Source organism: Papio anubis, chromosome 1 (assembly GCF_008728515.1).
Source record: "Papio anubis isolate 15944 chromosome 1, Panubis1.0, whole genome shotgun sequence".
Taxonomy (NCBI): domain Eukaryota; kingdom Metazoa; phylum Chordata; class Mammalia; order Primates; family Cercopithecidae; genus Papio; species Papio anubis.
The window spans coordinates 112295328-112316290 of record NC_044976.1 but is presented as its reverse complement, the minus strand read 5'-3'; the positions used below and the strand labels follow the sequence as shown (position 1 = coordinate 112316290).

General features: G+C 38.4%; 1 protein-coding gene across 7 annotated transcripts in view; it reads right to left on the bottom strand.

Moving 5' to 3' along the window:
• HIPK1 (homeodomain interacting protein kinase 1) overlaps positions 1–20963 on the bottom strand; it is a 46909-nt gene that overhangs the window by 14606 nt on the left and 11340 nt on the right. For 6 of the 7 annotated variants that reach the window (XM_021922359.2, XM_021922361.2, XM_009215821.2 and 3 more), the window contains exons 2-9: positions 19762–20839; positions 10524–10647; positions 8414–8533; positions 7533–7619; positions 6393–6577; positions 5921–6083; positions 4934–5159; positions 795–916 (exon numbers count right to left, since the gene is read on the bottom strand). In XM_021922359.2, the coding sequence (XP_021778051.1) occupies positions 795–916; positions 4934–5159; positions 5921–6083; positions 6393–6577; positions 7533–7619; positions 8414–8533; positions 10524–10647; positions 19762–20839 (2105 nt within the window). The remainder of the gene's footprint in view (positions 1–794; positions 917–4933; positions 5160–5920; positions 6084–6392; positions 6578–7532; positions 7620–8413; positions 8534–10523; positions 10648–19761; positions 20840–20963) is intronic. The other variant, XM_031655370.1, reaches the window with a different exon arrangement.

Sequence of the window (20963 nt, the reverse complement as noted above, 5' to 3'; positions counted from 1 at the left end):
CTTCAACTTTGTACAGCACTGGCCCACAAAGTCAAATGCCAATGGCCTAAAACAAAGAAATATAGGAATCCTCCTTGGGCTAGATTCAGGGCATCAGTTCTATGAAACAAAGACATTTATTAAGAATTCTTCCTCCTGTTCACAAAATAGGGTTTTTGGATTTGAGAATTTCCTATGTGTCATAGGCCACAAACATTTATATATAAAATATAAAATATACTGTTTGTTGCTATTTAAATACTTCACTATTTTCTTTATCATCTTAGTCGAATGTTCCACAGCAAGTATAAAGTTTTAAAGCTTTCTACAGTCTGGTTAAACACAAAGAATGAAGGAATGTAATACGTGAAGGGGCATCCTGATGTGATCCAGCCTCTCAACTGTGACATTCTAAGAGTGAGCAAAAGGGACACAAAGGGTGCAAAAGTGGAATCTTATATTTTAGAATCAAAATGCTGCATATATACTTATCTTTATATGAGCTCCAACATTTAAAAAACAACAACAACAACAAAAAAACACTTCATCCCGCAAAATTAAACTAAACTTACTCAGAAGACCATTTCTCAAGAATGTCTGGATATTTTTCCCTGCAAGTCTAGGGAAGACGATGGCACACTTGCAATAGTGTTAGGAATGAGTATATTGTTCCATAGAGATGTTTCATTTTAAGTCCACTGAATCATGACCAAGAAAGATCTTAGAGTCAAACGAAATACCATTTTCTAGGACAAAATATCCGAATCTCAACAGTGTTTAGCAATACTGAGTATCCACATTGCTCTAGCTTTTACCTGCGTAAGAACTCCTGACTGAATCTGTAGTGGCTGAGCAGCTGGTGCCTGGGGTACAATTGGTACAGCATTATCCATCCTCACAGGGAATCCAGAATGCTTTGCTGTTGCTTGTAGTCCAGCTGTTGAAAACAGCATCACAGTGAAATAGTTTTGCTGGGTCTGGGAGTACTGTTTTAGATTATTTTGTTTTCAGCTTTTCTGTTCAAATAATCCACTATTCAGATTTTAGTCCTAGACACTTAAAATAAAGAAGTTTCATTCACAGAAGTCTTGGAAGTTAAGAAAAGGGAGACTGTTCCCCTCAGTTTTTTAATAGAAAGATGTCTGATATAGCGAGGGTTGGCTTAAAGGAATTCTAAATTTTTTTTATGCTACAAAATTTAAAACACAATATTCATCCCATCTCCATTAACAGTACAGGCAAAAACAAGCCTTCACTTAGTAAATTACATTCACTTTTTCTTTTTGTTTTTTTTTTTTTTTGAGGCAGAGTCTCGCTCTGTCACCCAGGCTGGAGTGCAGAGGCGCGATCTGGGCTCACTGCAACCTCTGCCTCCCAGGTTCAAGCGATTCTTCTGCCACAGCCTCCCAAGTAGCTGGGACTACAGGCGTGTGCCACCACGCCCGTCTAATTTTTGTATTTTTAGTAGAGACAGGGTTTCACCATGTTGGCCAGGCTGGTCTCGAACTCTTGACCTCGTGATCTGCCCACCTTGGCCTCCCAAAGTGCTGGGATTACAGGTGTCAGCCACTGCGCCCAGCATTATTCACTTTTTAATCCACTAGGGGAAAAAAAACTTGATTTTAAAACTCTAATCTTTAAAAGCAAAGGCTTAAATATAACTTTTAGAGAATTAGAAAATATTATGAAAAGCTCAATAATTTATAATCTAAGTTACCTTTTTATTTACATTTTTCCCCATTTCTCAAAAAATATAACCTAGTCCATAAATCAGACATATATTTTATTCTTAACCAGGCATGAACTGAAAAAATTATGCCTAGGATAAGAATATTTTAAAAGCAGACGTTCTGGTTTATAGAAACTTTCTTCTACTTATTTTAGAAATCTACTCTTGTCATTGACATCTAATAGGGCTCTTTTGTAGTTAACAGACAGCTAAGAAAATCAAGAATTCTTCTTTGTAACAGTGCCTTTATAACAATGATCATGTCTTCTTTTTTATTCATTATGCTCTTAGAACAAATGTTGAATAAATCTTTCCTACAAACAGATCTCCTTCTGGGGAAAAGCACAACTAAAGACAATTGTTTTTGCCAAGACTTGAGAGTCTTCAGTTGCTTCTGTACTTTATCAAAACTTGCAATATAAAGAATTTAAGTTTCTATTATACTTCCAACTCACTAATATCTGCAATTTTGTTAAGTAAGGATATAAAGATTTTAATTAAAGACTCCTTCAGTGACATTTTCTCAACTATCACCAACTAATTTCTCTTAATATTGCTATGGAGGTATCAAATAAGCATAACTCATAGACCTAATACTGCTGTTTTCAGCAAGTCAGTCTTATAATTTTCCACTTCAGTAATTTATGAGTAATTTAATAACAGGCTGTCATGAAGAAAAATACAATCCAGCAATGTACAAAATAAGAAGGCATAGTAAAATCAGAATTAAAACACTAACAATATCCTTTTAAGTTCTACTTGTACAAAAATAAAAAGTAACAAATTCATATATCAAGATTAAAAAGTTGCCAGCCATGCTTCATTAGGCAATGTTATCTAATAAGGCTAAGCCACACAAAATTCCTGCCTAAAGTAGGACATGGATACATGCCTAACTACAAGACATTGGTATTGTATAATAATAGCCTCCTACAAATTGGTAAAATTTAGGAGGAAATGTTTACTTCAGAAGTTCATCTATGGCCCCCAAGGTGATAAAGCAAAAGTGACAAAATTACAGAATAATAGTTACTACTAAGCAAAATGTGTATCTATTTTGGCCAACCAGGATAGTATATAAAGTAGTATTTATAGTACTGATCTACAAATGTGACTCTAATGTATTAGACTGCTATTGTACTTTAGGCTGAGCCCAAAAGTGGGAACAAAGAATTTAACAAAAGGCAACACTGTTGGAAGGTTCTCCCTGGCTCCTGACCTAAAAAGGATTATAGTTTCATTTTTTGTTATTATTTTGTTTTATTGAACATAGTCCTTTAAATAAAGAACCAGTGAAGTATGGAAAGAATAAACTGCCTAACTGATGAGGATCTATCCTCCTGTAAGTATAGGCATCTTGTAAAAAAACAGATGGTCCAAGAAAAGTGGGCAACCTGGAATAGACCATTGCTGCACAGAAATGAGCAAATAGTGGTGGTTGGGAACTGAGGGGCAATGAGGAATAACACTTCAAAATACAGAAGCTATGAACTCCCCTGCCTGGGTTCAAATCATGGTTCTGCAATTATTAGTTATAGGACTTTGGGCACATGAAGGAACCATGCTCAAAATTCTCATCTATAAATTGGAGATAATGACATTACCCTACCTCCTAGAATTGTTAGTGAAGATAAATTAATACATGTAAAAGCAGTTAGAACATTATCTGGCATATAATAATACATATCAGGCATCATCATCATCACCTTAATTTTAAAACTCCCTTTTCATTTGGAAAATTTTAAATACGCTCTACTAGCTCCTCAGGTTATTTATACTTCCTAGATAGGAAAAATGTCAAAAGTTGTACCTACTTAATTATAGTAAAAAGGGTTATCCCACTTTTCCCCTCTAACTTCTTTAGTTTACATTTTGTTTTGTTAAAGGAACTCAAAAGTTCTTCTGCTTCATCTCTTATCATCTCAGAAGAAGCAGAAAACTTCAGGGTCCCACATGTGAAAATTGTTCCAATGAAACTCTTTGGAAAAAGTAGTGAAAAAAGTGGCTAATCTACTAAGCTCAGTGGAAGAATCACTCAACATACGACAACCCCAACTACAGAATTTACTATTATGAAGCATATGCAGAAAATAATCTGGTAAGTTAGGCTAAATGTGCATTTACGGATTTTGAATCTGTTCCTCCGCTCTCCCTGTGGTTTCTCCCTGGTTTACATCGCTATTGCTCTCCTGTCCTCCTGGTAATCTCTCAGACTTCCCTAGCCCCTCTTTTCCTTCTGCTTGCTCCAACTCTGTCAGAAACCAAACAAACAAGAGAGTCATAGTCAATAAGTAATTGATGTAAAAAGGCAAAAATGCTACCTGCTTCTATGTAAAGTGTTATATGAGACACCTGAATCCTGGTTTATTCTCACAGGGTACTGACACTGACCTTCTCTTGGGAAAGTCAAATGTGTCATTGGATTTTAGCCTTAAAGTAACATTCTTCTAAATGGCTTACCAAATGATTAAACACACATTTCCCATATACAGAAAAAAGAAACTGGACAGACTAGATTACAGAACAACAATGTCAAAATTAAGAAGGATGGGAATGTGAAAATTAAAATCGTATTGCAACACAGGGACTCAGCCTCCTCCTTCAGCTATTCTGTTCCTCTATTGACAGGAGTTTGCAGAAACTGTATGATTCATAAGCTGAAGAAGATAATCTTAATGCCTGCCCCACACAAGCACCTCAGCCTGTAGGATTTTTTAGTTCAGTAAATAATGATTTTTCTATCCTTAAGTAATTTAAGACATTTCCACATTCTTAAACATGGTATTTACATTTTAGAATAAAATCACTTTTTATTGGGAACATAATTTTTATAATAGAATGATACAGGCAATAGGATCCAATATTTAGCAATTCTGCTTACAACAAATTTTTTTCAAGTTGTATAGATTTTGCATATTGACAGATACATGCTTATACAAGACATATGACATTGACACAAGGACTCAATGGGCAAGAAAACTGGTGTGAGGCAATTCAATTAAGGAAACATAAATTGAGCTGTTATAATGCATCAGATAGCATCATAATTAGATAAATAGCCAATGTAAAAAGGGAAAACCCATTTTGTGATATCACCCAATTTTAGTTACCTTCATCATCAGAGACAGAGTTTAAACTTGTAAAGATCAGAACTAAACAACCAGAGCTGCCTGAAGCAGGAAGGTCTGATACAATACCATATGATACAGGAGTTTCCCCACTTACTTTGAAACGCAGGTGGACATACTATAAATGTCTGTTGGAATGGATCTGTCTGAGTGCAAATCTGGGTGGTTCCAGGCTGCAAGGAAACACCCTGCTGGGCAACTCCAGGAACTGGTGCGGCAGATGATGGGTACAAAGCTGACTGGTAGTTTAGTAGTGAGACATCTGAATTAGCCAGAGAAAGAGTAGCAGCTGCTGCAGTAGAACTGGAAGCTAGAACACTGGCCTAAAAACAAAAGGATTATATTTGTACACTTGTATTAAGTAGAGACACAATAATTTTACATATAGAGAATTTATCCAGAAAAACTTAGAATAATGTTTTAAAATGTAATGTTAGCTGCCTCTGAAATAACTCTCTGCTTAAGAAACTTTCCCAGTCCCTAAATCGAAGGCATATTACAAGGTCAAATAAGCAAATAAAAAAAAAGAATAGTTCTATGCTGGCTGTGGCTACACAAACCCCAACTACTTCTGAACAAAAATTGCCAGATGGAAGATCTCATAGGCTCTTCCATTAAAAAAGGACACCCAGTCAAGAAATTGGGAAGCTTACATCTTCAGAAACAAACCTAAATGTAAATATCACTGGCCAGCAAACAAATGCAAAACCACCCTTAAAGTTAATGATTGGAAACCTTTCAATACAGTAACAAGAGATATAAAATCCTTCTCCTAACAGGGAGAAAGTCATTTGGCTAAAGTTAGTACAACTAACAGCGGTAAGTAGTACAATAGTCTGACTCCATTTGTTTGATGATGCTGAACATATGAGGGCATGGATTAGGCCTTTATATTTAACTTTAGTTAGCCTGTGCCTGGTACGTATTATCAGTCTACCCTGTTTTCCATCAACTTTTGTCAAGTAGAGAATTTCTAAGAAGCAACAAGACCACCAAAACAAAAATTGGTTCTTTACCTTGCCCTGTATTTTTACTAGTTTCTATCCCATTTAAGCCTGAGTTTCCAAAATTATTTACTGAATACCTGATTGTGCACTGTATTGAGCTGATTGCTGAAGCTCATGGTTAGATTTGTGCTTGTATTTGGAGCAACATGTGTAGTGAAAGGACTCTTGATCTGACTCACTGTATCATACATGTGAACCCTCCGCTTGCAGATCTCCATGTTCTGAAAACAAGACTTAACACTGAAAAAGAGATTAAAGATTCATTAAATGAATGCTGAGATTTAAACAGCAAATAACTCAAGATGAACATGGATCAAAGTTTTTTTTCCCCAATCACTTTCAGATAAAATAAATCAAGAATCTGTGTAATCACAGGGAAGAAAAATACACATCTAATTTTTATCTTATGAAGTTTCAATGAGAAAGAAAAGCACTGCTGAGCCAGATTTATAAGCACCAAAGTGGCTGGCTCATTTGATAGTGCTATTATTAAGGCAGTAACTCAACAAAGAACCACATGGCAAAAGCCCCAGAATATTCCATACTCACTGATTGCTATGTGGAAAATCCAAAAGGTGAGTCATTGTCACAAACTGATGGTTAAGAGTTTTTAGAGGGGTAATTCTCTTATCTGCATCAATTGTGAGCATTTTCTTTAAAAGATCAATGTATTCTCTTCGGTCTGCCTTCTCTGCCAACATATCTGTTCCCTCTAGGTCTGTGGACATATTCACCTTCCAAAGAAAATTCAGAATTATACTTCTTCACTTAACCTTTAGCACTGACACTACATAGCTGCTTTCCCTCCAAACTATGTGTGTGTTTCCCTCCAAACTATGATCAAAAGAGAAACCTGGGGAAATTCTTTTTCTGAAAGTGTAATCATTTTCACAGGAGGAAGCTCTTTTTATGCTGCTTAATTAAAATCTTCATCTAAATTTAGTGGTAAAAGAAAGCTAAACAATTTCTTGTCATTAAAAATTTGGGGGCTGGGCATGGTGGCTCATGCCTGTAATCCCAGCACTTTGGGAAGCCAAGGCAGGTGGATCACCTGAGGTCAGGAGTTTGAGGCCCAGCCTGGCCAATGTGGCGAAACCCCGTCTCTACTAAAAAAATACAAAAATGAGCTGGGCATGGTGACACATGTCTGTAATTCCAGCTACTTGGGAGGCTGAAGCAGGAGAATCGCTTGAACCCAGGAGGCACAGGTTGCAGTGAGCTGAGATTATGCCACTGCACTCCAGCCTGGGCAACAGAATGAGACTCTGTCTCAAAAAAAACGGAACAAGTAGTTAAGCAATAGTGATTGTTACTACCTAAATATAAAAGTTTCTACTGTTGAAAAAATTAAGTGTGAAGAGTTCAGAGTTTGTAACATAATAGGTGCTCAATAAATATAGCTCTTAAGTATTTGAGAAAATGGGACAAGAAACTTTCAATAATATTTTAAAACACTGCTATGTAACAAGACCAGTTAAGCAAAGCAAGAGAGAAATATGTAATTCTAAAAATATACTTGGTTAGGATTTAAATGTTCCTTTAATACATGGCAGAATATTAATGCATTTTTTATAAAAACTGAAAACAAATACTAGAAAGATAACATTAAATTTGTCTTCAGTATAATCAAGAGAAGTGTGTCTCTGCTTAAAAATAAATGTCTGACTTTCTGAAACTTTCTGCACTCACCTGAGCCATGTCATCTAAGCAATTAAAAATGTACTTCCGGGCTTCTTTTGATTTTATTCCAGTCTCCAGTTCATGTTCTTCAGGTGTCTACAAAATAAAGATTCTCCTCCTTAAATTCCATCTGTATGTTATTTTCACATTTTATTCAAAACTAAAGCCAGAATACAAGAGACAAGTGTGGTCACCCTGCCAACCATAGATGGAAAACATGAAAGTAATTCACAACCAGAAAATCTTCCAGTGGACAGATGTGACCTTGATATCTAGCTACCCTTTCAACAGTGATAAAATAAACATGCAAGTAATGATACAGCACAGTTCCTGAAGAATGTCAGGTAAAAAGGGACACTACCATTGTTCTCTTAAAGCTACTTTGAAATGAATTGATATCTCAAACGCTAACTGTTCAACAGGATTAGAGGCACAGTCACAGAGTTAGTCAAATTACTCAGATATTTCTGAACCTGACAGAGCAGGCTCAGAAGTAAAAAACAGGTATTTGTTTCAAGAAAAAATACAGAAGTCTTGAATGTGGGCAGTTAGAAAATTATGTGATGTTATCACGTTCATTGAGAATTCTCTAAAAATCAGTCATTACTAAATGTCTCTAGTTCTATCACTTAATGGTGAGCACTACTCTCCAAACTTTCTATCAGCTGCGGATTGAACACATACAAAATAACCTCAGCCAACTGAACTAGCACTTAATGTTTTGTTTTTCAACCGAGGATAAGGCCAAACAGGTACAAAGAAATAATTTTTCAAAATGTTTCCCCCTCTCCTGTCCCTCCACTTCCTGAAGAATTTAATAAACTTTGAATTCAAAGTTGGGGAATGAGGGGTGGAGTACAGGAATCGTAAGCATAATAGGGAAGACAGACCTTAAGCCTCCACAGTGGGTACCCCAAATTAGGATCTCTGTTGAAAAACCTGGTTGTTTTCGTTCCGGCACTGAGAAGATATTCAGCTGGCAAGCCTTGTGTTTGTGAAATATAACGAATCTGAAACATCAAAACCATTAAACATCTATTTGAAGTGAAAAGGGAAATTATTAAAGACTTTTACACTAAAACATTATTAACTTTAGGCAAAAGAAGAAATCAATTCTTTAATCAATACAACTGAAATTTATCTGTAAATACTTATATATACTAACCCATCCACAGCTACTGTATCCATTGTTTACAAGGATATCCAGTTTTGAAAATTTTGGCTATAATCTTTGCTTTTCCTGTTGACTTCTAATACTTCAAATCTGTGGAATCTACTACAACTCAGATAACTTCCTTTCTAAATCCTATAACTGGAAACCAAAATACCACGCAGACATTGTAAATAAGGTAGAAGTATATTTATGGACATGTAAAGATATTTGACAATATAGACCAGGCATGGGGGCTCACACCTGTAATCCCAGTACTTTGGGAGGACAAGGCAGGAGGATAGCTTGAGACCGGGAGTTTGAGAACACCCTAGGCTGATATAGCAAGATCCCCAATTCTACAAAAAATAAAAGAATTAGCCAAGCAAGGTGGCATGCACCTGTAGTCCCATCTATCTGGGAGGCTGAGGTGAGAGGATCGTTTAAGCCCAGGAGCCAGAGGCTACAGTAAGCTATGACCACGCCTACACGCCAGCCTGGGTGACTGAGCAAGACTGTCTCTAAAAAAATAAAAACTTAGGCCGGGCGCGGTGGCTCACGCTTGTAATCCCAGCACTTTGGGAGGCCGAGGCGGGCGGATCACAAGGTCAGGAGATCGAGACCTCGGTGAAACCCCGCCTCTACTAAAACTACAAAAAAATTAGCCGGGCGCGGTGGCGGGCGCCTGTAGTCCCAGCTACTCAGGAGGCTGAGGCAGGAGAGACTCCGTCTCAAAAAAAAAAAAATAAAAAAATAAAAAAATAAAAACTTAAAAACAAACAAAAAAAAACTTGTGTACTGACTGTGTACCAGACACAGTGTTAGGAGCTGAGGATATACCAGTGATATGAAATAATCTCTACCCTCAAGGAGCTCACATCATAAAGGGTAGAAACATTTTTTAAAAATAAGAAGAAGACTGGGCACAGTGGTCACACCTGTAATCCCAACACTTTGGGAGGCTGACGCGGGCAGATCACCTGAAGTCAGGAGTTCAAGACCAGCCTGGCCAACATGGTGAAACCCCGTCTCTACTAAAAAATACAAAAATTAGCTGGTCGTGATGGCGGGCACCTGTAATCCCAGCTACTCGGGAGGCTGAGGCAGGAGAATTGCTTGAATCAGGGAGGCAGAGGTTGCAGTGAGCCGAGATCGCACCATTGCACTCCAGCCTGGGTGACAGAACAAGACTCCATCTCAAAAAAAACAAAAAGAAAAAAGAAAAAAAATAACAAGAAATGAGAATTCACAATTTACTTCCACGGTAAAACATTTTCCCTTAATGGACAAATTCCTTAGGAAATTATAGTGTATCTCCTAAAGTTTGTCTATTTTGAGATACAGATCATCTATTACTACAACTCAGATGACTTCCTTTCTAAATCCTATCTTAGAGACCCAGTATGTCACAGCTTCTGGGACCTGAAGTGTTTCAGTCTGAAGAAAGTACTTCACTGTATCATGTGTAAAGGAAAATTATAATAGCTCTAAGTAAGTAGAAGTTCTCTTAAAATTCCAGTTCCTCATCCTTACTCTACTTCCCTAACTCACAAAGCACATTAGTTAATGAAAGTTAAGTCTCTAATAAATCATTACAGATCTAGCAAAGTATCAACCTTAAGTAATATAAAATAAAATTCTTTTTTTTATTATAGAATTGCAAACATACTTTAGCCTAAAAGGCAGGAAGAGAAAATTCTACTATTCTTTAAAAAGTTCTTTAGTAGTAATTGGACTACTCTTTCCCTATTATCTAAATACTTCAGTAGTACTTAGTACTTCTCTTTCTCTAGAATCTATTTCACAAGTAACTACTTGCATTCTATTTCCATCCAAATAAACACTTTTACCTGATCATATTCTGAAGCACCAGGATAAAGAGGCCATCCCAGGAACAGCTCAGCTATCACACAGCCCAGTGACCACATATCAATAGCTTCACAAAATGGTAACCCAAGAATAATTTCAGGAGCTCTAGCAAAAACAAAAAATATCAGATAAAAAAATAAACATTATTTGGGAAAATTAACTACATGACTAAGTCCTGTTTTAGTATTAGCTAAAGGAACATTTATTCAATGAAATGGAAAAAAATCTTTGGTATACAATCTATCATCTGAAACTCAGGGCCAGATGTGTTTTGGAATACAGAATATTTTGAATTTCAGAAAGGTAATGCAGAACACAAAGTACATATTATATAATAATCCCAGTGGAGTTCAGTGCAGTGCCCTATAATCAAACACATTAATATTTCTGCAACAAAACATGGAACAGTCATACTAAATTGGTTAAATAAAGACTTCAAATAGCTTTACAATGGTTCAAGTCAGGCCTTGCCAATTAAATGAATTTGTACCAAACTTAAAGAACAATTTTCATTTATGAGAGCTTTCTGAATTTTGCAATCACAGATAAGGGATAATAGATCTTTTTTATTATTATTCCTAGAAACTTTTCAATCACACACACACACACACACACACACACACACACACACACACACACAATCAATTAAAAGACCTGGTCAGCTGGGCACAGTGGCTCATGCCTGTAATCCCAGCACTTTGGGAAGCCGAAGCGGGCGGATCACCTGAGGTCAGGAGTTCGAGACCAGCTTGGCCAATACGGCAAAACCCCGAATCTACTAAAAATAAAAAAATTAGCCAGGCATGGTGGTGGGTGCCTGTAATCCCAGCACTTTGGGAGGCCAAGGCGGGTGGATCACCTAAGGTCAGGAGTTTGAGACCAGCCTGTCCAACATGGTGAAACCCCATCTCTACTAAAAATATAAAAAATTAGCCAGGCGTGGTGACGGCTGCCTGTAATCCCAGTTACTCAGGAGGCTGAGGCAGGAGAATTGCTTGAACCCAGGACGGAGGTTACAGTAAGCCGACATGGTGCCTGCCACTGCATTCCAGCCTGGGTGACAGAGTAAGACTCTGTCTCAGAAAAAAAAAAGAAAAAAGAAAAGAAGTAACCCTCAAAAGTGATATTCCTGTTACAGGTGGCTAGAAGCACATATTACTGATGGAATTTCAGAGTTCAATGAAATCTCAACCATAATGGCATGTTTTTAACACTGCACAAGTTTGACAAGCGCATTAATAAGCTAGTGAGTAAGACTACCCAGAAACAACATAAAAGCTTTTCTAAAATTGAAAAGGAACAAAATTTTCTACTCCTAGTGAGCAGAATCATTAATTTCCAAGTTCATGACAGTGCCAAAAATAGCTGGCAGGGGGAGCACAACTGGCTATGTGCCAAAATAAAAACTGGGTTTAGAACATTCCAAAGCATCAATTGGAGGGCAGCATATTGATTTTGCTATTCTTACCATACTAGAAAGACATTTTAAAGTCCAAAAGGTAGGTCACAAAGAATGGCCAGGCCACTCTATAACTTCCTTTTTTAAAAGGCAGCAATAATAGGCCAGGCGCAGTGGCTCATGCCTGTAATCCTAGCACTATGGGAGGCCCAGGTGGGTGGATAGACTGAGGTCAGGAGTTCAAATCCAGCTTGGCCAACATGGTGAAACCCAGTCTCTACTAAAAATACAAAAATTAGCTGGGTGTGGTGGCAGGTGCCTGTAATTCCAGCTACTCCAGAGACTGAGGTAGGAGAATTGCTTGAACCTGAGGGGGCGGAGGTTGCAGTGAGTCGAGATTACATAAATTCACTCCAGACTGGGCGTAAGAGAGAAACTGCGTCGGGGGGGCGGGGGGGGGGGGTAGGTAGCAATAATATAACTGTCTAGAGCTTAAAGTTTTCTGGGAAATTAAGGAAAATATCACTTCCCACAGCCCCCAAGTCCCGTTTTTTAAAAACAAACTGAAGATTGGCTGAAAGTTTTTTCATTTGGTCTCACCCTGCTTTTGGAGTGACAAAAGCAGTTAAGGATTTCCAGCAAAAGCTCAGTCAAAACAGCAACTCTACCATATCCACCTTATAAAAAGGCAAATAGCAAAAGGAAAAACAAAAAAGGAAAGCAGTTTTTATATACATATATATATATATATATACAGCCAGAAACGGCAGTTCACACCTATAATCCCAGCACTTTGGGAAGCCAAGGCAGGAGGAACACTTAAGCAGGAGTTTAAGACCAGCCTGGGCAACACAGCAAGACCCAATCTCTACCAAAAAAATTTTTTTAATTAGCCAGGTATGGTGGTGCGTGCCTGTAGTTCTAGCTACTCGGGAAGCTGAGGTGGGAGGATCACTTGAGCCCAGGAGGTCACGGCTGCAGTGAGCCATGATTGCACCACTGCACTCCAGCCTGAGACCCTGTCTCAAAAATAAACAAAAAACCAGTTAAGGCTGCTTAGTTCATTGAGGGCTTTGTATTATTTGGGCCTATAAATGTTAGACTTACCCAAACTCTACGAAGCAAAAAGACAAGTTATTTTCTACTTTACTGAACAGTAAGGCATCACTAGAGCAGGTTCATCTCTAAGAACTGAATACTTTAAACTGTGCATCCAGATTATAATTATTAGAATTATTTTCATTACATCTTTCCTGTTGGCCTCATTATTTCTTAATCCCTCAGTATAAACTCTATAGACAAGTAAAATTCTGGTTCTACCTCATTTGTATAATAAGGAAGCGGAGTTAGATAATTACTCTTCCAGGTCCCTTTCCAGCTTTAACATTCTAAGAACTGGGCAGTAAAAAAGGTTATCTACAGAAGCACAGGAAAGTGAAAGAAACTGTTTAAAACTGGCCGTGTTCACTTCAGTAGGAAAATGGCATTGATTGTGCTTTGAAGACGGCAAGTCTCCTCTCTGAAGACACATCCCATCCTTAAAAAACAAATACTAAACAGGCTTTAGTTATTACAGTTAAGTGATAGAAACAACAATCCCTGCCTTTTGGTTCCCCAGCTTCAAACTTCTTTAAGTTGAAAAATTCTTCCAACCAACATTGTTGAGGTTAATTTCACTGGCACCCAGAGCAAGCTAAGGTTAGAATCACTTAACACAAATCACTGATTATTTCCATGAACATTCTCATTTCTTCTTCCTATCTCAGAGACATCAAACCTACTTACTTACCAGATTACAGAGGTTACTTAAAACCTAACTTCCTGCATCAGTGGCCTAGGTGAAACTATAGTTTGACTGTCAGAGGAAATTAGATTATTTGTCTAGGATAAATGGAAGATACATTCTCCTTCTCTAGACCTTTTCCTTCCATAAGTAACAAAGTGATTCAGCTTGAAATAAAGGCTGGCTAGTTCAGTAGGGAAAAACATTCAGCTTGTAAGCATGGCAAACCTTTGTTTCTAAAACTCAAGCCCCAAAGACAGGAGCTTTGCTTGGAGTCTGTGCACATTTACAGTGAGCCAGAGAATAAAGTATATTATTCCCACTGCCTGAATCATTTAGCCATGCCCAGGACCAATGGACACAGCGAGGTGGCAAATTTATGTGAGCTGATAATACTTTGGAAAGTTATCAGAAAGACAATGCAATGTAAACTAAAAAGGAGGGTAAGAGGAGGACTAGCTTTGGAGTCAGAATGCTTCACCAGCCAAAAGGATTTCACAGAGGTTTTTTGAAAGACAGAAGGGTGAGGACTTAATGGTCTCTAATACAGCAACAAAGCAACATGAAAGAAGCTTAAGAGGACCATTGCGGATAAAACTAGTGATAAAGAAGGAATGCCTGAGCTGCTATTCCATCTGCCTTAGGCTCATTATCAAGTATTACTGTGACACAACAGAACACTCATGTTAAATCCTAAACACAGTCAAGCCCTGGGTACTGAACTTCAGTATAGAGAGTAATTACTCAGTAACACATAGAATGAACTCCTGTTTTTAAGAGGCAAACTTAGCTCCACTTAAAATTACACTCAACAACTATAATGCAGTGAATTTAAAGAAAGATTTGTCGAAGGTAACTTTGAAGATTTGAAAATTGTAGTTTCTATAAAAAAAAAAAAAACCAAAATGAATCAATTGACAGCTTAAATTAAAAGGATAAAAAAATACAAAGATCAGCAACCTAACATTGAAAATTATTCAAAAGAATTACATATTACAGAAAGCTAAGCAGTCAAATAATTCGTTTTATTTTGTATTAACATGCCCCAATTATAACAAAGTCAAAAAATATTTATCTCCTATTGCTCTCTCTTTTTCAATTTAAAAACTACTCTGTTATCACAAGAGAATGCACTTTGTCTTTGACAGGGCAAACAAGTACTTAAAGAACACCTGTACACACAGTGAAGACAGAAAGGAAAAGCTGATCAGCCTTCCTCCTTCAGCTGTGGTCTGCCTAGTCCCTCCTGAGGACTCAAAATGGGATGCTGTGCTGAACTCTTCAGTTCACCAGTAGAGTATGCTATATATATGTATGTGGGTGTGGCTGGTGGTGAGACTGCTCAAAGGAGAGTATTAAAAAGCAAATGTAGTTGGAACTTAAATCTCCCAAGGCATAAATAAATGGAGATGAGATTCTTAAAGTTAGCCAAGGTTGCCTAGGGCAGCATAAAACCAGAAAACGAAGGCTCTAAGAGTTTCTTTACCTCACCTCAAGTAAAAATCAACAGTTTTATAAAACTCTAAAAAGATATAAAGAAATAAGGATGGACTGACTTAATATTAAGCTGTCAACACTACCCAAAGCAATCTACAGATTCAATGCTATCCTTAATAAAAAGCAATTATGATTTTTGTATAAAATAGAAAAACCCATCCTAAAATTTATATGGACTCTCAAAGACCCCAAATAGCCAGAACAATCTTGAAAAAGAATAAAGTTGGAGGTCTCACACTTCCTAATTTCAAACTTACTACTAAGCTACAATAATCAAAACAGTGTGGTACTGGCACACAGACATACATAGATTAATGGAATAGACAGCCCAAAACTGAAAATGGGAAAGCAATAGAAGATAAGAATTATTTGCATATATGTTCAAATGATTCCAACAAGTGTGCCAAAACCACCCAATGCAGAAAGGACAGTCTTTTCAGCAAATGGTGTTTGAAGAACTGAATAGTCACATGCCAAAGAATTACACTGGATTTGTAACTTGGACCATAGACAAAAATCAACAAAGAATCAAAAACTGAAATAAAAGAGCTAAAACTATAAAACTCTTAGCAGGAAACAGTGGAAAATCTGTATGATTTTGATTTAACAATGACTTCTTGGGTAAGACACCAAAAGCACAAGCAACAAAAGAAAAAGCAGACAAACTGCACTTCACCAAAGTTAAAAACTTTTCCGTGTCAAACACTATCAACAGGTAAAAAGGCAACCCAAGGAATAGATGAAAATTTAGTATATAGACTATACAACTCAACAACAAAAAGCCCAATTCAATAAACGAGGAAAGGACTTAAATAGACATTTCTCCAAAGAAGATATACAAATGTCAGACACATAAAAAAATGCCGGGCTGGGCATGGTGGCTCACATCTGTAATCCCAGCACTTTGGGTTACTGAGGTGGGCATATCACTTGAGCCTATGAGTTTGAGACCAGCCTGGGCAACACGGTGAAACCCCGTTTCTACTAAAACTACAAAAAACTAGTCAGGTGTGGGGGTGCATGCCCATAGTCCCAGCTACCGAAAGGCTAACGTAGGAAGACTGCTTGAGCCTGAGATGTCAAGGCTGCAGTAAGCCATGATCGCACCACTGCACCCCAGCCTGGATGACAAAGTGGGACTCTGTCTCAAAACAAAACAAAATAAAACAAATGTTCAACATCATTAATCATTAGGGAAATACAAATCAAAACCACAGTGAGATACCACTTCACACCCTTAAGAATGGCTATTATTGGCTGGGCCCAGTGGCTCATGCCTGTAATCCCAGCACTTCGGGAGGCTGAGGCCGGTGCATCACAAGGGTAAGAGATCAAGACCATCCCAGCCAACATGGTGAAATCCTGTCTCTACTAAAAATACAAAAATTAGCTGGGCATGGTGGCACCTATAGTCCCAGCTACTCGGGAGGCTGAGGCAGGACTGCTTGAACCTGGGAGGTGGAGGTTGCAGTGAGCCCATATCGTGCCACTGCACTCCAGCCTGGCAACAGAGCAAGACTCTGTCTCAAAAAAAAAAAAAAAAAAAAAAAAGGCTATTATTGGCCAGGCGCAGTGGCTCACGCCTATAATCCCAGCACTTTGGGAGGCCAAGGGCAGATCACCTGAGGTCAGGAGTTCGAGACCAGCCTGGCCAACATGGTAAAACCCCATCTCTACTAAAAATACAAAAATTAGCTGGGTGTGGTGGCAGGTGCCCGCGTGGTCCCAGCTACCCGGAAGGCTGAGGCAGGAGAATCTCGGGAGGCAGAGGCTACAGTGAGCCGCGATCACACCACTGCACTCCAGCCTAGGTAACAAGAGTGAAACTCCAGCTCAAAAAAAAAAAAACAAAAAGGCATGGCTATTATTTAAAAACCAAAACAAGGCCAGGAGTGGTAGTTCATGCCTGTAATCCCAGAACTTTGGGAGACTGAGGCAGGAGGATGGCTTGAGGCCAGTAGTTTGAGACTGGGTTGGGCAACAAAATGAGACCCTCAAAACCCCATCTCCACAAAAAGTAAAGTAATAGTAATTAGCCAGGTATGGTGGAGTGTGACTGTAGTCCTACCTACTTGCTCAAGCCCAGGAGTTGGAGGCTACAATGAACTATGATCGCGCCACTGCACTCCAGCATGAGCAATAGAGGGAGCCCCTGTCTCTGTAAAAATAAGCAAACAATTTTTTTTAAATAAAAAAAAAAAACAAATGTTAGAGAAAATGTGGAGAAATCTGGAATGTTCATCCACTGCTGGTGGGAATGTAAAACGGTGCAGCCTCTGTGGAAAATAGTTTGGTAATTCTGCAAAAAGTTAAACATAGAATTATCATGTGACCCAGCAATTCCACTCCTAGTTATATACCCAAAAGAACTGAAAATGGGGACTAGGATACTTGTACACCAATGTTCATAGTGGCATGATTCACAACAGCCTAAAGGTAGCAACAACCCAAATATCTACCAACAGATGAATGGATAAACAAAATGTGGTATATACAAACAATGGAATATTATACAGCCATAAAAGGAATGAAGTTCTGATACACGTTACAGCATGGATCAGCCTCAAAAACATTATGCTAAGTGAAATAAACTAGACACAAAAAGACATATGTTGTATGATTCCACTTACAAGGAGTATCTAGAATAGGCAAATTCATAGAGACAGAAAGTCAAATCAAGATTACCAGTGGTAGGAAGAAGGGAGAATAGGGAGTTATTGCTTAATGGTTAGAATTTGTGTTTTGGGTGATGAAAACATATGGAAATAGTGGTGATGGTTACACAACACTGTGAATATACTGAACAGGCAGTGGTGATGGTTACACAACACTGTGAATATCCTTAACATACTGAGTGGTACCAAATGGTTAAAATTGTAAACTTCCTATTACAAAGATCTTACCACAATGTTTTTTAAAAAGTAAACATGTAGATGACATTTTTTCTGAGTCCTTGCATGGGTTAAAATATCTTCATATTATTTTCACACATAATATAAAATTATTAATTCAGAATTTCTATTTCCTCAAATTTTATTACAGGTATCTGGCATGTATAGCTCCTTATAAACATATTTTATAGGTTATCTATGTTTTTGTTTATTATTTCACTTCTTGATTGGATGCTTACATGATTTGTATTTAATGTATGGCCATTAAAACTAAGTATTAGATTCCTTAAAATTAATAACTAGGCAAGTAAGTAAATGGGTGCTGACAAAAAGCACATTTTAAAAGCCTTGGTTATGATATAGACAAAAGTATATAGATCAGCATTTACATACTGTCCCAATAATTATTATATGTTAAAACGGTAACTACATTAAAAGTATCAATCTAGAAATATATATCATTAAAGTGTAAGGTACTTGGGTCAAGGCCATTCTAGGATAACCCAATAAGTTCAAAGTATTTAGAGAATGTTAAGACAGGAAGAGACTGTAGCAATCATCTAATCCAATTCATGCTACTACAGAAGAAAATGTAAAAGAATAAAATGTTACTAGAGTTAAAGCTGGAGTTATTCCCAAGTTATTTTACCTGCCAAGGTAAGAGCTTCGAAAAAACAGCAGCATATGCTCAGATTCATTACAAATAAATAAATATCTTTGTATATTTCAAGACTCTTTAAAACGGGAAAATGGCTAGGCATGGTAGCTCCTGCCTGTAATCACTGGGAGGCCAAGGCAGGCAGATTACCCGAGGTCAGGAGTTTGAAACCAGCCTGGTCAACATGGTGAAACCTCATCTCTATTAAATATAAAAAAATTAGCCAGGCGTGGTAGCAGGCACCTGTAGTCCCAGCTACTCGGGACAGGAGTAGCAGGAGAAATCACTTGAACCCAGGAGGTGGAGGCTGAGTGAGCCGTTATCACACCACTGCACTCGAGCCTGGGTGGCGAGTGAAACTCCATCTCAAAAAAATAAATAAATAGGCCGGGTGCGGTGGTTCACGCCTGTAATCCCAGATCTTTGGGAGGCGGAGGCAGGTAGATCACAAGGTCAGGAGATCGAGACCATCCTGGCTGACATGGTGAAACCCCGTCTCTACTAAAAATACAAAAAAATTAGCCGGGCATGGTGGTGGGTGCCTGTGTTCCCAGCTATTCAAGGAAGCTGAGGCAGGAGAATGGCGTGAACCTGGGAGGCGGAGCTTGCAGTGAGCCGAGATTGTGCCACTGCACTCCAGCCTGGGCAACAGAGCGCGACTCCGTCTCAAAATAAATAAATTAATTAAATAAATAAAATGGGAAAATGAGGTATAATGATAATAAAGAAAAGAACCAGGTGCTAGTATAATTCAACTAGTAACAACTTTCAGAATCAGACTGAGTTAATTTTTCCAGTGCTAGCTAAAATTTCAGAAATAAGAAAATGTCATATATAGGAATGCCACACACATAGAATGAGCTAAAACATATCCTATTTCTATCTCAGAATCTATAAACAAATTCACTGCTATATGTAGGCTATGGGGTATATGTTAAATATAAGGACAGAACTCTAGCCTAAGATACAATTTTCAGCATTTGCCACTTGCCTGTAGTAACGTGACTGTAAGTAGGTTGAGCACACAGCTTTGGAAACATGACTAGCAGAACCAAAGTCAATGACCTTCACTCGGTAGGGTTGGCGAACTGGATCAACCAGCATGATGTTTTCAGGCTTAAGGTCGGCGTGGATCAGACCAAGACTCTTGAGCTTCATCAAGGCTGTGGCCACCTGCTGCAAGATTGGTCTGATGTACTTGAGTGGCAGTGGGCTAAATTTGTTTTGCTTTAGAAAATCATATAAGTTCTGCTCCAACATCTCAAAAACAAGGCAGGTGTGATTCTTATGCTGAAAGCACTCGTATGAACGGACAAAATTATATTCATCAGCATTTTCACTGCTTAGGCGGGAAAGGATGCTCACTTCAATCTGCCCCTGTCTGGCATAGGAGGGGTGGTTCTTCAAAATTTTAATAGCCACAATTTCCTTGGTGCTCCTCTTCCAGCACTTAGCCACCTGTCCAAATGTCCCCCGGCCTAGGAACTCCAAGACTTCATAGCTATTGGTCATAGAGCAAAGGATCTCATGCTGGACCAGCTGGTAATCCCCTTCTCCACTGGAACTGCTACTCTTTGTGGTCACAGTGGTGGTTGTGGCAGCAGCACCCACCACAGTCCTGTTTTGCAGCATGAGAGGGGGATGTTCTTCTATGATCTGCACACTACCGTTGCTGTCAACTTCCTCACTTTTTCGTTTCAATCCACATTTTTGATAGGGCTCAAGCAAAGAAACGTTGCTTCTGTGAGTCAGGGACTGGCTGCTTTGGAAGGTTGATGTAGCAGCACTGCCCGAGCTATCAGCGGCTGTTACAACAATATGCTCCACTGCAGGAGCTGGGAGGAGGAGGCCCTGGTCGTAAGCAGGGATGCTGAAATTTGCTACCTGGTGAGAGGAGTTGGCTTGCCCTTGTGTGGCTGGGAGGGTTTTGCTGTGGGTATAATATTTGTCGTTGCTACTCTGTCCTGAAACATCCCAGCCAGAGGGCTCTATTTTCAGTTTCTTCGCACTGCAGAAGGCACTCGACGACACTGATGGGGGCGAAAACACTTGCAGCTGTGATGCCATACCTACATTGAGAGAAAGGAGGAATTAAACCACAAGGATAAGAGATACAAGGCTTAGGTTTAAAACGTATACACACACACTTTTACTTGATAAAAGAAACATGATGTAATAATGTTCTCCTCAAAA